This window comes from Mustela nigripes, chromosome 12, assembly GCF_022355385.1.
Source record: "Mustela nigripes isolate SB6536 chromosome 12, MUSNIG.SB6536, whole genome shotgun sequence".
Taxonomy (NCBI): domain Eukaryota; kingdom Metazoa; phylum Chordata; class Mammalia; order Carnivora; family Mustelidae; genus Mustela; species Mustela nigripes.
Genome location: NC_081568.1, coordinates 151,533,025 through 151,549,477, shown reverse-complemented (window position 1 = coordinate 151,549,477; position 16,453 = coordinate 151,533,025). Strand labels below are relative to the sequence as shown.

The window sequence follows — 16,453 nt, the reverse complement described above, 5'->3', positions numbered from 1 at the left end:
GGGCCCCTGAGTTGGATTCTGCTGGACAGAATTGGCCAGCTAATCCCAGCTGAGGGAGGCACCCCACAGATGCCAGCTTCAGAGCCACACCCTGGAGTCCATGTACATTCCCAACCACAAATAACCGTGGAAAGGTATTCTGTGTAGGTGCTTAGAAATAATGGTCAGGGTAAAGAATGATTTCTTTGCACCACTGAATGAACAGAAGCTTCAGCCTCAGTAGAGAAGCTCCAGGGGCATGAGAAATCATAGGAATGAAAAACACTTATCAGAATATTACAGAAATGTCCTAAATAAGTAAATGTATAAACACAGAAAGTAGCTGATTGCTTAGGGCTGGGGGTGGAATGTAGGTTTGGGGGTGATGACTGGGGCTGTGGGTGTGTGTACATGTGTGGTAGAATAGGAGTTTGGGGGTAACTCTCAGGGCCGGGTGTCTGTGTAATGAAATGGAGGCTTGGGGGTGATGGCCAGGGCTGGAGTTTTGTGTGGTAGAATGGAGGTTTGGGGGTGATGACTAAGTAGGAGTGGATTTTCTTAAAGGTTAAAAATTCTGAAATTTCGTGATGGATTTACAACTGTGTGAGTATTCTAAAACTCATCAATTCTACATTTTACATGGATAGATTATATGGTATCCAATTATATCTCACTAACATTGTTGTTTTAAGCCTGATTTATAGTTACAACTATATCAGAGAGTTATCTCAATACACTTTGCTGCCTCAAGATTTAGTCCTTGATTTTTTTAATTAATTTTTAATTTTTTTTTATAAACATGTAATGTATTTTTATTCCCAGGGGTACAGGTCTGTGCATCACCAGGCTTACACATTTCACAGCACTCACCATAGCACATACCCTCCCCAAAGTCGTCCTTGATTTTTGTATGTAGTTTTATCCCCTTTTTAAAATTGGATATGACATGGTAGCTCAATTGTGATGTTTTTGCAACAGTAGAAATTCTTCTTCAAGCCCCTGTATTTCCCTGATGTGGGTGAGGACACTTAGTGGTGGGACAGCTGATAGAGCATGGAAGAGGGTGACCACGACTTGTGTCATGGAGATTTGGGGATCAATGGGGCAGATGCATTAACAAGGATGTTTTTAGTCCTTCCTCTGCCTTATCTTTCTGCCCAACCTTGACATGTCATAAAGTCTACACTCCATGGCATTGGTCCCACTTTCCTACTCTGCTTTTGATTCTCTGTGCTATCTTTGCTCCCTTTGCTTCCTCCTGGGGCACCTCAGGAAAGCAGCAGTGGAGCCCCATGGGCAGGAAGACTGAATTCAGCAGAGTTTTGCTGCTCTGGTATTGACATAGGAGGCAAGATTTTATTTTATTATTTTATTTTATATTTTATTTTATTTTATTTATTTTTAACATCTTAATTTAGTTTTATTTCTTATAAGTGTTTCAAGATTCATTCTTTATACACCACACCCATGAGACAACATTTTAAATGGGAACTTTAAGTGATTCTGAGGAAAGGACACCACTGTCCTCCTTTGAGAAAACTAGCTCAGTGGGAGTGGTGGACATGTCCCCAGTGAGTTGCTTATTTGTTGTACAATCTTGGCTCATCTAAATCACACTCTCTCAGCATGTAAAAAGGAGATGCTGGGTGGCTCAGTTGGTTAAGCAGCTGCCTTCGGCTCAGGTCATGATCCCAGCGTCCTGGGATCGAGTCCCACATTGGGCTCCTTGCTTGGCAGGGAGCCTGCTTCTTTATATGCCTCTGCCTGCCACTCTGTCTGCCTGTGCTTGCTGTCGCTTCTCTCTCTATGACAAATAAATAAAATAAAATCTTTAGTGATTTTTTAAAAAAGATGTTTGTAAAGCTCCAGTCTTGAACAATAATATAGGAGGTGTTCAATAACTGACTTCTTTCCTTATTTCCGTTTCCATGCGTTTCCTATTTACTTCCTTTTCTTCTTCTTTCATATACAACATGGAAGTACTGCGTTAAGTATAGGAACCAGGATTAACTTGTGAGATGGCTATCATCACCAGGATGAATCAGTATTAGTCTGTAGGTGGCTATCATCACCAGCATGAATCAGGATTAGACTGTGGGTGACTATCATCACCACCATGAATCAGGATTAGCGTGTAGGTGACTATCGTCACCAGCATGAATCAGGCTCAGCCTGTATTTGGTTATCATTGCCAGCATGAATCAGGATTATTCTGTGAGGCGGCTGTCATCACCAGCATGTTTCATAAATGAGGAAGCTATGAACTGAGCCCTAGTCAGCAATGTGTCTTTGATTTTTGCCACTGGAACCTGACCGGCCAGACTCTTCATTCATTTGTTCAGGTGACAAGAGTTTGTACATGCAGGGCACTGCTCTAAAGGCAAAACAATAAGTCTCTACCATCACAGAACATTCTGTGGGGAGGAACAAACATTAAGAACAATTGGAAAGAAAACTAATCAAAGGTGGTAAATGCCTTGGTGGGAGAAGAAGGTGGGGACACTCTCCCCACAGCTTTATTGAGAACTGATTGACAAACATTGTGTATACATATGGTGCACAGCCTGATGTTCTCATATAAATATATGAAATATATATATACTGTTTGTATAATTTAGATAGACATACTTTTTAAAAAATTTAATTTAATTTAATTTTTCAGTGTTCCAAGATTCATTATTTATGCACCACACCCAGTGATCCATGCAATATGTGGTAGACACTGTTTTAAAGGAGAATAAGGAGCTTAGGAAATTTTCCTTACCAGATGTTATAACTGCCATAATGCCATAGCCTCTAAAACCTCATGATCACAGGTTCAAGCCTCCAGTGGTAGATCTTAAGCAGTGGGGTCGAAGTGTTCAGCATGGTGACTAGAGTTCCCAAGACTGGGCTGCATATTTGAAAGTCCTGAGAAGAGTAGAGTTAAAAGTGCTCATCCCAAGGAAAAAAACTAACTCTGTGTGGTGCTGGAATGTTAACTAATCTTATTGTAATCATTTTGAAATATATACATAAGTTAAATGATTATGTGATGTGGTATACCTAAAATTATACAATGGATGCTATATGCTAATTCTGTTTTAAGAAAACCAAGAAAAAAACAATGCCCTGGTGATATTGGTGCAAATAGAGCAGTGAAACCAAAGAGAAGGTGACCGATTTCCTGGGTGACTGGAAGTAGAATTGTCATCAGTGTAGGACAAGCAGGTAGAGATGAAGGAGACCAGGGATTTACATTAAGTTATGGCAGTGTTCTGCTCAGACATGGGGAGGTTTCCCAGACTGCAGCAGGCCATGGCACACATCCAGTGCCTGTTCTGAGAGCGGGTCCCACGTGGCTGGAATTTCCATCCTCTTGCTCTAACACAAGCAGCGGTGGTGGTAGCTTGCTCTGTTGTCCTTCCACATAAAGCTCATGTTTAAAACACCACTTCTCAGTTTGGTGCCAGAGGAATGCCACATTGCCTTTCTGAACAGGGCTGGCTCCTCCTCCTCCCACCATGGGCCTCTTTGAGTCCCTGGTATCTCCCAGAAAATGTTTGCCGCTTACACTATGTTCATGATTTATATTTCCAGCAAGTGAAGGACACTGGTGAGAACTGGGAACAGCACAGAGTGGTTTGTACCTTTTCTTTTCTTTCTTTCTTTCTTTTAAGAAATGCTGCTTAATTAAACATTGCAATCTGAAGAGTGGAGAGGGTGGTGCCTCTCAAATCTGGTATACAGAGCTTGGGGAGAGTCCTGGAAGGTGGAAGCCCAACTGTGTATCCTCAGCCTCCCTCTCTGAAAACCTCATTCACCTTTAATTGGAGCAACGAAGCAGCCACGAAGGGTAAGCAAACTGAGTTTGAGGAGAGCACTGGAGACTGCAGGCCAGCCAGGACCTCTGGAGAATATGTGGATTACAGATTTCCTTTCAGTCTGTGCCCACTGGGAGCTGAGCATCAGGATGGAAGAAACCAAGGCTTCCTGTTCTTCTGGATTGCTGGAGTGGAACCAGAGACCTCTGTGAACCTCTGCCTACAGGTGGTGCTTCTATCTCAAAGGGACTGATTTCTTGGAGACCTTTGAGCTCCTGGGATTTACTCCAAGCCCTTCAGCCGAGGTGTTGAGCCTTTCCTCAGCAGGAGCATGGTGATGTGCCACTATGGGAGCCTCATGCTTGGATGTGCAGGGTTGGAAGTCTGTCTCTTCCCTCTGTCCCCCTGCAGCTGTAGCTCTCACGCTCCAGGCTCATATAGCTTGGGTCCCACAGGGATGCTCTTCACTTCCCCTGTGGATGGATTTGCCCCCTCTCATGCCTTCTGGTTCTCTTTATTTCAAGGTATTGTGTTGGATAAGTTGAGAGTTCTGGAGTCAGTGTCTGTGGTGTAAGAAAAAAATGCGTATATTTGATCTTTGTCCCTAGTGCTTGATATACAGTGTCAAAAACTCTTCAGATTTCCTGAGTGATAAGAGTATCTTTTGTTGTTCATAAAAAGCCTGTTTTAGTCAGACCTGGACTTATACTAATATAACATATGGTGGGTTTTTCACAGTTTCCAAGGAGGAGCTGGCCCTGCCAAAAAGACCAAGCATGGGTTTAGGACGTTCAGCTCCATTCCTCCCACCTCTGAGGAGGGGACAGGGGCCGGAGACTGGGCCAGTCACATTATCAATGAGTTAATCAACCATGCCTGTGTAATAAATCCCCTGTACGAACTCTGGGTACCAAGGTTTGGCAGAACTCTACACACTGATGAGCTGGGAAGGGACAGGGCATGGAAGCTCTGCGTCCCCCACCCTGCAGCAGACCTTGCCCTGTGCATCTCTCCCACTCGGCTGCTTCTGAGTTGTATCTTTTATAATAAAATGGTCCTTACAAGCATGGCACTTTTCAGTGAGTTCCACAATTCATTGAACTTGAAAGATGGGCTGTGGGAAACCCAGAACTTATAGTTTAATCATTCCAAATTATAGGTGGGACTTGTGGTCCCATGGGACTGAGACCCTTCCACCTGTGGGCTCTGTGGTAACTCCACAGCTTGTGTCTATACTGGATTGGATTGTTGGATACCTGACTGGGAGTGGATGATTGGTCAGCAACCATGCAGGGCCCCAAGCACTTCACTCACCTTGTTACCATGCACAAGTAACTCCACTTTCCTTTTTGTGCAAAAATGCAAGTAATTATTATATCTGTATCAGTTCGATACTTTGAGATTTAAAAGGACTGCTATTGCATTCAGAGTGCTGCCCAGAATGCAATAAGGTCTATTTTCATCTGTTTCTCTTCTCATTATCTTTGAGGGGTAAATGTCAGAAATAAGGTCATGGGTTAAAGACTCAATTTCAGTTTCCCTTCTAGTGGACAACATGCTCAGGGAATTAGGGGACTTAGTTTGGAGTGGAGTCTCTGGAACACAACCTCCCAGGATAGAAAAGTTCATTCTGTGACCATGAATGAGCAAAAGGTATCTGTTTTCCACTTAATGATTTGTTGTTTAGTTGTATTGAGAATTACCTTAATGGACACATTTTAGGAATTATTAGCATTGATTCCTGGAGGACAAGAATGTCTCTAGGACTGTGAACTCACTTTCATTAAGCATATTTCTGCTCCCTAAACTGCTGTATATTCTAATTAAGGGGTTTTTAGGTACAAGTCATATGTTTTGGTAATCTAGAGCAGTGATATCAGCATCTAAATAATAAACAGGTGTATCAGTCAGAACATAGCCATGTGACAGAAACTAGACCAATTGTTTCAACTGAAGGAATTTAACATAAAGATTGTGGGGAATTAGAGGTTGGGTCTCTGAAAAGAGAGAGACAACACAAAAGTTTTATGGGGGGAATGACTTCAGCAAACAGGTAGTTAGCTTTATGAGAATGTGGGTATTTGGAGGAGGGTCCCAGGAGAGTGCCGCTGGGTTGCTGTTGGTGTGAAGTGCTGGTCTTGCAGGTGTGCAAAGTGGAGTCAGCTGCTACCGGCAGCGTGAGGAGACCTCGCTGTAGAAGCATCGAAGGACAAAGGGAAGCCAGACGGAGAATGTCTTCTCTCCTTTCCAGCCTGGCAGACTGACTGAGGAACTTCCCACAGGATGTGTTTACAGGAAGCAGCTGACAGGCAAAATCATTTTTGCTCAAGTCCCAACTTTGCATCACAAAGAGGAGTACAACTTGCTGTCAAAAGACTAGCTTCATAGCTGGCACTGTGATACTTAGTATAGGGCGTGGGTATAAAAAATACATTTGAGAATCAAGTGTGTGTGTGTCAAGAGATGATTAAGTGAGGTTTCAGAAGGTGGGAGTAAGGAAGTGGGCAACTAGGAGAAATCCTGACAGTTAATTTTAGTTTGTCAAGGAAGGCTTTGTCTACTAGTGGGGATGGGAGGTTGAAAGGAAGAAGATGATGAATATATATCACTTCTTTGTCCATTCATCTCTTTGTGGACACTCGGGCTGTTTCCATATCTTGGCTATTGTAAATAAAGCTGCAATAATATCTTATTAAATTAATGTCAGCCGTGACCAAGAATAGTAACAACAGGAATGGACCCAGAGGGTAGTATGCTAAGAGAAATCATTTAGTCAGAGAAGGGCAAATATCATAAGATTTCACTTGTATGTAGAATTTAAGAAACAAAACAAGTGAGGAAGTGGGGAAAAAGAGAGAGACAAACCAAGAAACAGACCTTAACTATGGAGACCAAACTGATGGTTACCAGAGGGGGGCAGGGTGGGAGGATGGATGAAGTAGGTGAAGGGGATTAAGAAGACACTTGCCATGATGAGCACTGAGAAATGTATAGAATTGTTGAATCACTATATTGTACAACTTAAGCTAACATAACACTATGTTATTATATTTCAATAAATTATTATATTTCAATAAAAGATAAATAGAGAAAATGAAAGATATGATCAAATTCGTGTACTTTACTGATTTTAAAAAAGCATCTGATGATTAGGGTGCCTGGGTGGCTCACATAGTGTTCAGTTCATGATCTCAGGGTTGTGGGATCAAGCCCTGTATCAGGCTCTATGCTCTGAGTGGTGTCTGCTTTGGACTCTCTCTCCTTCTCCCTCTGCCTCTCCTTCCATTCTCTCTCTCTCTCTCTCTTTCTCTAAAAAAAAAAATCTGACAGTTGTTAATGATGGAAACACGAAAGATAGCAGTAATTCTTCAAGAAAAAAGTTGGCATACTTGATTTTGTTTTTTATCATGAACTGGGAATGACATAATTAGAACTTTGTCTCTGCTAAATAATTAATGTCAGAAAGAGGTGCCAAGAAAGTCTAGAGTAAATGTCATTCTCTTTTTCCATACATCTCCCAATGACAAAAGACTCTATAACAAGATAGTCTGGTTAGTCAGCTACCTGAATCTTTTACAAACTTGTATTTACTATGTAAGAAACCTTAATTGACTGAAGGCAGATCCTTTGTGGGTGTCAGTGAAATTTTTAGAGTATTATTATCAGGTTTTCTTGAGGAAGATGTTGGCTTTCTTTTGGTTGACTTGAAGAGCTATCTACTCAGGTTGGACACCTTAAGAAGGTGGGTGCTGGGCCATTTTTGACTAGAGCATCCAATAAAGGACTTTTAAAGATCTTGGCTTGAGTTTCAACCAGTTATCACATCATCTCTAGTGATCATGCATCTAATTATCACAAGAAACAATTTAAAAGATTTTGTAGCTAAAAGCAGTAAGTGGTTCAGGGAAATAGTTAAGTTATTCAAAGAATGCTACCTTTCTTGTAAGAGTAATTTTAAAAAAAAGGGGGAAGATTCTAGGCTTTTGTAAAATTTGCCTTGCTGAAACACTGCCCTCCACTGCTGGAAACCTTTTTCTGCTTACTCTCATTTTTTTGTGGCTTGAGCTCAGTGACAAGGAGTATGGTGTGGATGAAGCTGGATAATGACTAATTCATAGAATTAGGAATTTGCACAAATGGTAAATAGAGCATTATAATTATTTTAAGTATTATTAAGTGTTTTCCCTTTTTTTTTCTTTTTGACATGATTTAAAAAAAATTAAATATCCTAGAAATGTCTTTAAAGTAATGTCAATTTTAGCTCTCTCTTAACCTTTGGCCAAGGAATTCAGGGCTTTCTGGCTAACTTCAGTGTGATAAATATTTATCAAGCGCTGCTCAATTCCTTGAGTTGGAAACATGATTTTAAACATCTAAGACAGGTACAGAATTTGCCAAATGTAATTGAGTCTATTCTTCTTAAAGAATAAAAAAGGCTTTCTGTTGTCATTGTCGCACAAAGTCTAAGTTACTATGGGTGGAAAGTTACTATGGGGTTCAGTCCAGGGGTGAAGACAATCCTCTGTGGATGTGAAGCTGGCACGTTTCAGCCTTGTACCACTAGCCCTAGTGGTACTATGCAACACGAAGCTGTGCATAGTCTATCTGAAAGCTTCCCGTAGCTCCTGCAGCTAAGTGATTCTATGGTAGTCTTTGCATTTAACAAACTGACAGGAGCCTTTTTCTTTCTAAATACCGTGTGATAGATAATTTTAGCTAGCCATATATTGTGTGCATGAGGTTCATAAGGACTTTTCAATCATTAATTTCCATTTATCAACTGAAATTTTGTTTAGTATGTGGTTTTTTTTTGGCACTGGTGGCAATTCATCAAGGAGCATATTAAAATTAATTTGACTCACCCCCTCAAAAATTAAAAAAAAAAAAAAAAGAATCTCTTTATACTCACAGTACAGAGCAATAGATTTCCAAAGTTTTACTGGCAAAGTGATACTTTTAGAAAAGTACCTGAAAAGCATACACCTTATCCTGTTTTCTTCATGGGTATTTCTCAGATTTTTCCACAAAGTATTCAGAAAAGCAGAGGACAGTGAATTTCAGAAACCTTACCATAATATAGAACAGTGCATCAAAGCACACAAAGTATTTGAAACTTTGGGTTTTATGATAAAAATTTACCTACATTTTTCTATCTATTCTCTCTGTTTATTATAATTATATTATAATAATTATCAGTTCAATTATTTAAATATCTTCTCAAGCATCAAATAATATCGATGCTTCTGGAAATTTTTTTTTTTTAAGATTTTATTTATTTATTTTACAGAGAGAGATCACAAGTAGGCAGAGAGGCAGGCAGAGAGAGGAGGAAGCAGGCTCCCTGCTGAGCAGAGAGCCCAATGCGGGACTGGATCCCAGGACCCTGAGATCATGACCTGAGCCGAAGGCAGCGGCTTAACCCACTGAGCCACCCAGGCGCCCGCTTCTGGAAAATTTGTCATGTTTACCTTGTGCTTTTATGTAACTCTGATGTAGAATATTCTGGGGTCTCTGGTGTTCCAGCTGCATGCCAAACCATCCCCAAACTCAGTAGCTTGGGATGACTCACCATTTTGCATGTTGGGAATTTGGGCAGAGCTCAGCTTTATTTTCTTTTTGCCTATGCTGTGTCTACTGAGGTCACGGTGTGGTATTGAACTAGTGGGCAGGAGGGGCTCAGAGAGCCCCAACTCAAGTGCGGTAGAATTGGTGGGAAGCCTGGCAGAGGAAGGATGGAAGGTGATAATGTCTGCCCACAGTCTTCCCAGCATGGCTACCTAACAGCAGTTAAGCTTTCTACCTGGTAACTACAGACCCAGACAGACTGTGTTAACTGCACACTACCAAATTTCCTTTGATCTTGCCTTGGAAGGTCTAAAATATCACTTTTACCTCGTTTTTAATAAGAAGTACTTTGAGATCATCTTTAATCTAGCACACCTGTTTTGAGAAATATAATCTTCAGTCCTCTCAAATGTGTTTTAAAATTAGGTCGCTTCCGTACATAGCTGTATGTGCTATGAAGGTCTAAAATATCACTTTTATCTTGTTTTAATAAGAAGTACTTTGAGATCATCTTTAATCTAGCACACCTGTTTTAAGAAATATAGTCTTCAGTCCTCCCAAATGTGTTCTAAAATTAGGTCACATCCATACATAGCTGTATGTGCAGACTGACGTTTTTGCATCCATGCCAGATTGCTCTCATTGAATTGTGTCCTGGACCTGTGCTATTAGGAAAAGTAAGGAGAGAAAGTTCTTATGCATTATTATGCATGTCACTAAGGTAGTTCTAAAGGGCTTTTAGTTATTACCTGGGGAGAGCAACCCAGGGAAAAATTTCTTTGTGGTTGTGAAAATGGGAAGAGTCATGATTCTTCTACATTTCTTAAATCAAATGCAATAGCTTTGCAATCTTTATTTTCTTTTTGCCTTTACTGTCAAGAAAACTTCTTCAATTTTCCTTTTGTCCTAATTGTCATATGGCTGTTGTTGTTGTTATTATTATTATTATTATATTTATTTTCTCTGCTAGATTATGTTAGTATCTGGGATATGTATGACAGCAGGATAAAAATGAATAAGTTAAATATAAATAAATACAAAATATGACAAAAATGCAAATACAGAGTCTTAGTATTGTGGCCTGTTCTACTAAAGGAGGCAGTCAGTATGGACGTTAGTACTGGTCTCAGTTCCAACAGTTACTGGAACAACCATGACCACGTTACCACTCCAATAACCAAATTCTTACATGACAATGGAAAAATATAAAAGTGTTTACCTCCTGGGGATATTTAAACAAGATAGCATACATAGATACACTTAATCTAGTACCTGCATCTTGGAAGCCTTCTACAAATGTTAGCTGTCACAATGACTTTGAACTTATTAAACTTATAGTGTCCTTAAATTTGATTGTATTTATATCTTCTATTCTCAACTAGATATTCTTTGTTTAGGTAATATGCTATTTTGGTTTATACTCATAAATCTAATATAGAGTCTTATGCATGCCATAATCTATGGCAGCAATGCTCACAATAGCCAAACTATGGAAAGAATCCAGATGTCCATTGACAGATGAATAGATAAAGAGGTAGTATATATATGTATATATATGATGCAGTATTACTCAGTCACCAGGAAAAGATGAAATCTTTCCATTTGCAACAACATGGATGGAACTAGAGGGTATTGTGCTAAGCGAAATAAGTTAATCAGAGAAAGACAATTATCATATGATCTCACTCATATGTTGAATTTAAGAATTAAAACAAAAGATCATAGGGGAAAAGAGGAAAAAATAAAACAAGATGAAATCAGAGAGGGACACAAACCATAAGAGACCCTTAACCATAGGGGACAAACTGAGGGTCGCTGGAGGGGAGGGGGCTAAGGGATGGGGTAACTGGGTGATGGATATTAAGGAGGGCATGTGATGTAATGAGCACTGGATGTTATATAAGACGGATGAGTCATTAACCTCTACCTCAGAAAGCAATAATGCATTATATGTTAATTAATTAAAGTTACATAAAAATAATAAAGAAAAAACAAAAAAAATATGTGGAGACAAATTTATTATCATATCAGATTATGATTCAGTTTCACATTATGTATCCTTAGGAGTAATGAAAATGGAAGAGGAAGATTGGAAAGAGACAAATGGGAGAAAAATAAGAAAAAAATAGGAAGATGAAAAGGGGCAAGAATTAGGAAACTAGAAATGTAAATAATTTGACAAATAACTTATTGAACACCAATTCTGTTTAAACGAATCCTAAAAACAAATGGCCTCTGAGAACAAAGACTATTGGGAGGGGTGGGGTTTTAGGCACCATGACCACACAGAAGGTGAAATGTTGGGACAGTGACTTGGCGGCGGCGGGGGGGGGGGGCTTTCAAATCTCTCAAAACACCTGTGCTATTTGGGTGTCGACTCCTTCAGCACACAACACGCTTGCCCAGGCTCTGTCACCAACAGGGACTGTCATGTCTCAGAGCCTCATCTCCTGCAGAACCTCCAGGTCCTTGACAGGAGTCTCCTCAGAGCTCCCTTCACATCCTTATTCCTCAGGGTGTAGATGAAGGGGTTGAGGGTGGGGGTGATTATGGAATAGAAGAGGGAGATAAACTTGCCCTGCTCTTGGGAGTAGCTGGAAGGGGGCTGCAGGTACATGTAGATGGCAGGCAGGTAGAAGAGAGAGACCACCACCAGATGGGAGGAACAGGTCCCAAAGGCTTTGCGCTTTCCCCTGGAGGACTGGATCTTGAGCACTGCATGGGCAATGAAGCCATAGGAGAGAAGGATGAGGGCTAGGGGCACCAGCACAAAGAAGGCCACCAACACAGCCAGTGTAGCATCATTCACGGCAGTATCTGCACACGACAGCTTGATCATGGCTGGCACCTCACAGAAGAAATTGTTCAGCACCTGCCGCCCACAGAAAGGCAACTGCACTGTCAGCACAACCTGAACAAGGGAGTTTCCAAAGCCGCTGAGCCAGGCCACAGCCACGAGCTGCTGGCAGAGAGGGCGGTGCATGATAATGGCATATCGGAGGGGCTCACAGATGGCCACATAGCGGTCCAGGGCCATGGCGGCCAAGACGATGCACTCAGTGCATCCCAGCCAGTGGAAAATGGCGTACTGCACTGTGCAGCCACCATAGCTGATGGTCTTCCTGGAGCTGCCCATGTTGACCAGCATCTGTGGGACTGTGGTGGTGGTATAGCAGAGATCCAGGAAGGAGAGGTGTCCGAGAAAGATGTACATGGGGCTGTGGAGCTGGGGATCCAGCCGGGACACCAGGATGATAGCGATGTTTCCCAACATGGCCAGAATATAGGACACCAGGAGAACCACAAAGAGGGGGAGCTCCAGCCATGGCCTGTCAGAAACACCGAGAAGGATGAAGTCCTTAGGGAGATCCTCCAAGAAGCTCTGGTTGTCACCTCTCATGCTGAGGCATTCTCTGGAGCCTGTGATGAGTCAAAGTGAATGAAACCTGAGAATAGGAATTAGTTGCCTTCATAATGGCTATGCCTGAGCTTTCCTACAGAGTTGCATCCTGTCTTACCTCTGTGGAGACCCTGAGATGTGGGGGAGTCAGAACCAGGAGGCAGAGCAGCTGCCCATGTGTTTTGCTCTGCTTCCTGTGACCTTGACTATGCCATTTATTCTTTCTGGAATTCAATTTTTGTATCTGTGACGTGGGAAGAAAATACTTGTCAAGTTCTGGGGATGATAGAGCAGTATGATGTTTGTGAAAATGTATCAAAAATAAATAAAATTTTTTCTTCTGGTTTGGTCAAAGTCTGCTACATCCCCCATCACCATTAAAATGTTTGACTTCTCTCTGCAAACTCACTGACAGGGAGTTGACCACTTTTTGGTTTTCTTGCTTTGCCTTTTGGAAGTGGTGATAGGAGGGAAGTGAGAAATGGCATCAAGCAGGATAGGAACACACTCGACTCACCTGCTAAGGTTTACAACCTGGTTCTGTCAACATGAAGAGATGTTCTTTGGTTTCCTGAACATGTTGATCTCTCTCCCAGGGCCTTTTACATGCAGGCAGCACTATCATGCACCTTGCAGTAAAAAAAAAAAAAAAGTACAATCCAAGATCCTCTGAGACCCTGGAGTGAAGGAGCTAAGTCACTTTGGCTGTTGATTTGGTCATGGCACCTAATAAGATCGCAGAGCATAGGGGTTTGAACACCGGGAGAAAGACCCAGGATGTGTAAGAACCACAGCCCTTGGAGCTGTCTCTGAAGGATCAGACTGCCTCTAGAGCTAACATTTATGGGACAGTTTGATGGACATTTAGGTTTCCTGCACAACTTTGTTGCGAAGCAGCTTTTACAATCACAAAGCACAGCTGATTTGATTTTGGGACTCTGTAGTTTTTAGAAAGCAACTGGGTTACCACTTGCTGATTCATGGGTCCCTTACGCTGAGGTCCATCAGCCCCAGGGCCTACACTCTTCCTAGAACTGAAAACCCTCAAGTTTATGACATCAATGATATAGTGCATGAGAAGACTGAGAAGGATTCATCCTTAGTTCCTTATTTGCTGCTTTATGCATAAACTATAAAATTCATGGAGATCTCTTCAATGCTGCTGCAATAAACAAGGGCTGCCCTTCCCTCCAAGTCTTGCATTCTTAAGAACCCTGGTGTTACTTGAAAACAGTCCCAACTCTGGGGTTGCAATGGATACCTTAGTGCAAATGACCTTTCTCCCTCTGTTGTTTCAAAACTACATACACTTTCCAATATTCTTGTGGAACACCCAGTTATTACACTTCTGTAATATGGAAACTATGTCTTGGGTGACTCTTAGAGAATAAAGTTATTTTATCTCTAAAGGAAGCTCAGGACACATTTTCGATTCAGTGAGCTGGGAGGGGCAAAATCAGGCTTGTCCACCTTTCAAGATGAAAAGCACTCACACTATTTCCCTTTCTTAGGTTTCTGATTCCAAAGTTTCTTCTCAGCCAGCATCTATACTGGATAAGAAAGGGAAATGTTGCAGGGCTAGTAGGAAAGATATATAAGGTTGGAGGAACCAGGCATGACACAGGGTAGGTATGGCGCTCACATTAAATAAGGAATGCAAATCATGAAACACTCACTATGAGCCAGATGCTATAATCACTTGGTGCTTTCATGGCCCAGTAAAGGGGAAGTTTTTACCTCCATTTTGCTGTTGGCAGAGTGTCTTGGAGAAGATAGACTGTCTGCTATAGATTACTTACATAGTAGCACATGGTAAAGCCAAGGGTGAAAGCTAAGCTCTTGCTCTTAACCATTATTCTCTGTAGTATTTTGCCTTTAAAAATCACTTTGCTAGCTCTTAATCTCACAAAACAAACTGAGGGTGGCTGGGGAGTGGGGGTAGGGAGTGGGTGGTGGCTTATGGACATTGGGGAAGGCACGTGCTATGGTGAGTGCTGTGAAGTGTGTAAACCTGGCAATTAATTCACAGACCTGTACCCCTGGGGCTTATAATACATTATATTTTTATAAAAAATTTTTAAAAAGCCACTTTGCTAGACTGATGAGTCACACACCTATACCCCTGAAACAAATAATACATATATATTAATAAGAAAATTTAATCAACAAAATAAATCAATATATGTAATCAAAAAAACCTACAAAAATAACAGTAAACAGAAAACAAACAGAATATAACTCAAAAAATCACTTGCCTTTTAAAAAATGAATAGCATTCATGCAGATCCCTGAGACAGAAAAGAACGACAGAAACGGGAGAGTAATGTCACCTGAGAGAAAGGGGTGAGGGATTGAAGAGGAGACACTGTAATTTTCAGGCCAGTGTACCGGGTGTGCATGGGTGCACATGCACACACACACACACACACACACCTCCAGCTGGTTGACTGCAGAGCTGGATACCAGCCCAACCTGACCCTTCTTGCTCGACATCGGATGCCTTGTGGCCTCACACTTGGAACTGCTTTGGATCCAGCCTCTGAACTCCTTTGATCTCCTTACCCCTTCCTATCATGCAGATAGAGGTGTTCCCGGGGCACTACCCTGCTTCCCTGGATAAACAGCGATTTCCACATCTGCCACAGTCACACTCAAGCAGAGTCCTTCCAGATGTGTGTCTCTGTCACTTCTTCCCTTTTGGACACTGTTCACTGGAACATCTCAAATTTACCCTGTTGCTTGTTCCTCCAACTTCAGTCCAACACCTTCCTTCCCATTCCTGGCTGCCTCTGCATCAGTTACCCTGACTCAGAGTGTTCAGGTTATTTCTGATGACAGCCCTCATTGACCATATTTCATTGGGGACATCCTATAGGCTTCACTAAATAATGTCAGAGCACACGCTATCAATTTCCCCGCCTCTGCCGTCTTTGCCCAGAACCAGCATCTGGACCCCTCTTATCTAACCCATTACTCACATTCCCAGTGGAGTCATCTTTCTAAGACTCAGGTCTTAAGAGCAGAAATACCTTTAAGTGTTCCAGTTACCTGAGAACAGAACAACCATTTCCTTAGACAGTTATGTGGCAGGAGTACGGTTGTATTCTTCTCACACTGAATCCCTAGTTCTGCTTCTCACCACTGTCCTATCTCTCTGTCTTAGCAGCTGCCATGGGATATGTCAATAATAGGACTCACACCACACTTACTGTTAGGCTAGGGAGATTTTGAACCCATTGAAAAAAACTGTGATGTATATCATTCTGTGCATGACATAGAACCCATAGATAAAGGCACATGTATAGATGTATCTCCTACTGCCATATATTTTTATTACCAAGAATTCCTCTTGGGAGTCAGCAGAACATGTTCCCATACTAACAAACAGGAGAGAACACCTGAGAAATAAACTTATGAGCTGAGGAAACAAGGACTAGACCACAGGGTTTTATAGTCCTATTAGTCCAAGATCTCTTTCTTCAATCTAAAATTCAGCCTAAAATTTCCACCACCCAGATAAGCCAGTGAAGGCCCCATTTAGTTGTCCAGGTCAGAACAAGGGTATTGAGTCTTGGGGACTTTGTCCTTCCTCGCACACAGCACAAGAACTTCTCTCAGGGTGAGCTTGAGTTTCCAGTCCTGTCCCCATGACATGTGTACTCTTGGGTGGTGTTACCCTAAGACGGCACTCAGAAACTCAAGACCT

The 16,453-nt window shown here is 41.6% G+C and overlaps 1 protein-coding gene across 1 annotated transcript; it reads right to left on the bottom strand.

Moving 5' to 3' along the window:
- Nucleotides 1-11,790: 11,790 nt before the first annotated feature.
- Nucleotides 11,791-12,747, bottom strand: LOC132028080 (olfactory receptor 2B11). Its single transcript, XM_059416730.1, has one exon. The coding sequence runs from the start codon at nucleotides 12,745-12,747 to the stop codon at nucleotides 11,791-11,793; it is 957 nt and encodes a 318-aa protein (XP_059272713.1).
- Between the last annotated feature and the right edge of the window lie 3,706 nt (nucleotides 12,748-16,453).

Bases quoted from the DNA above. Each gene is read 5' to 3' on its own strand.
- LOC132028080 (XM_059416730.1), bottom strand. From the start codon at position 12,747: ATGAGAGGTGACAACCAGAGCTTCTTGGAGGATCTCCCTAAGGACTTC.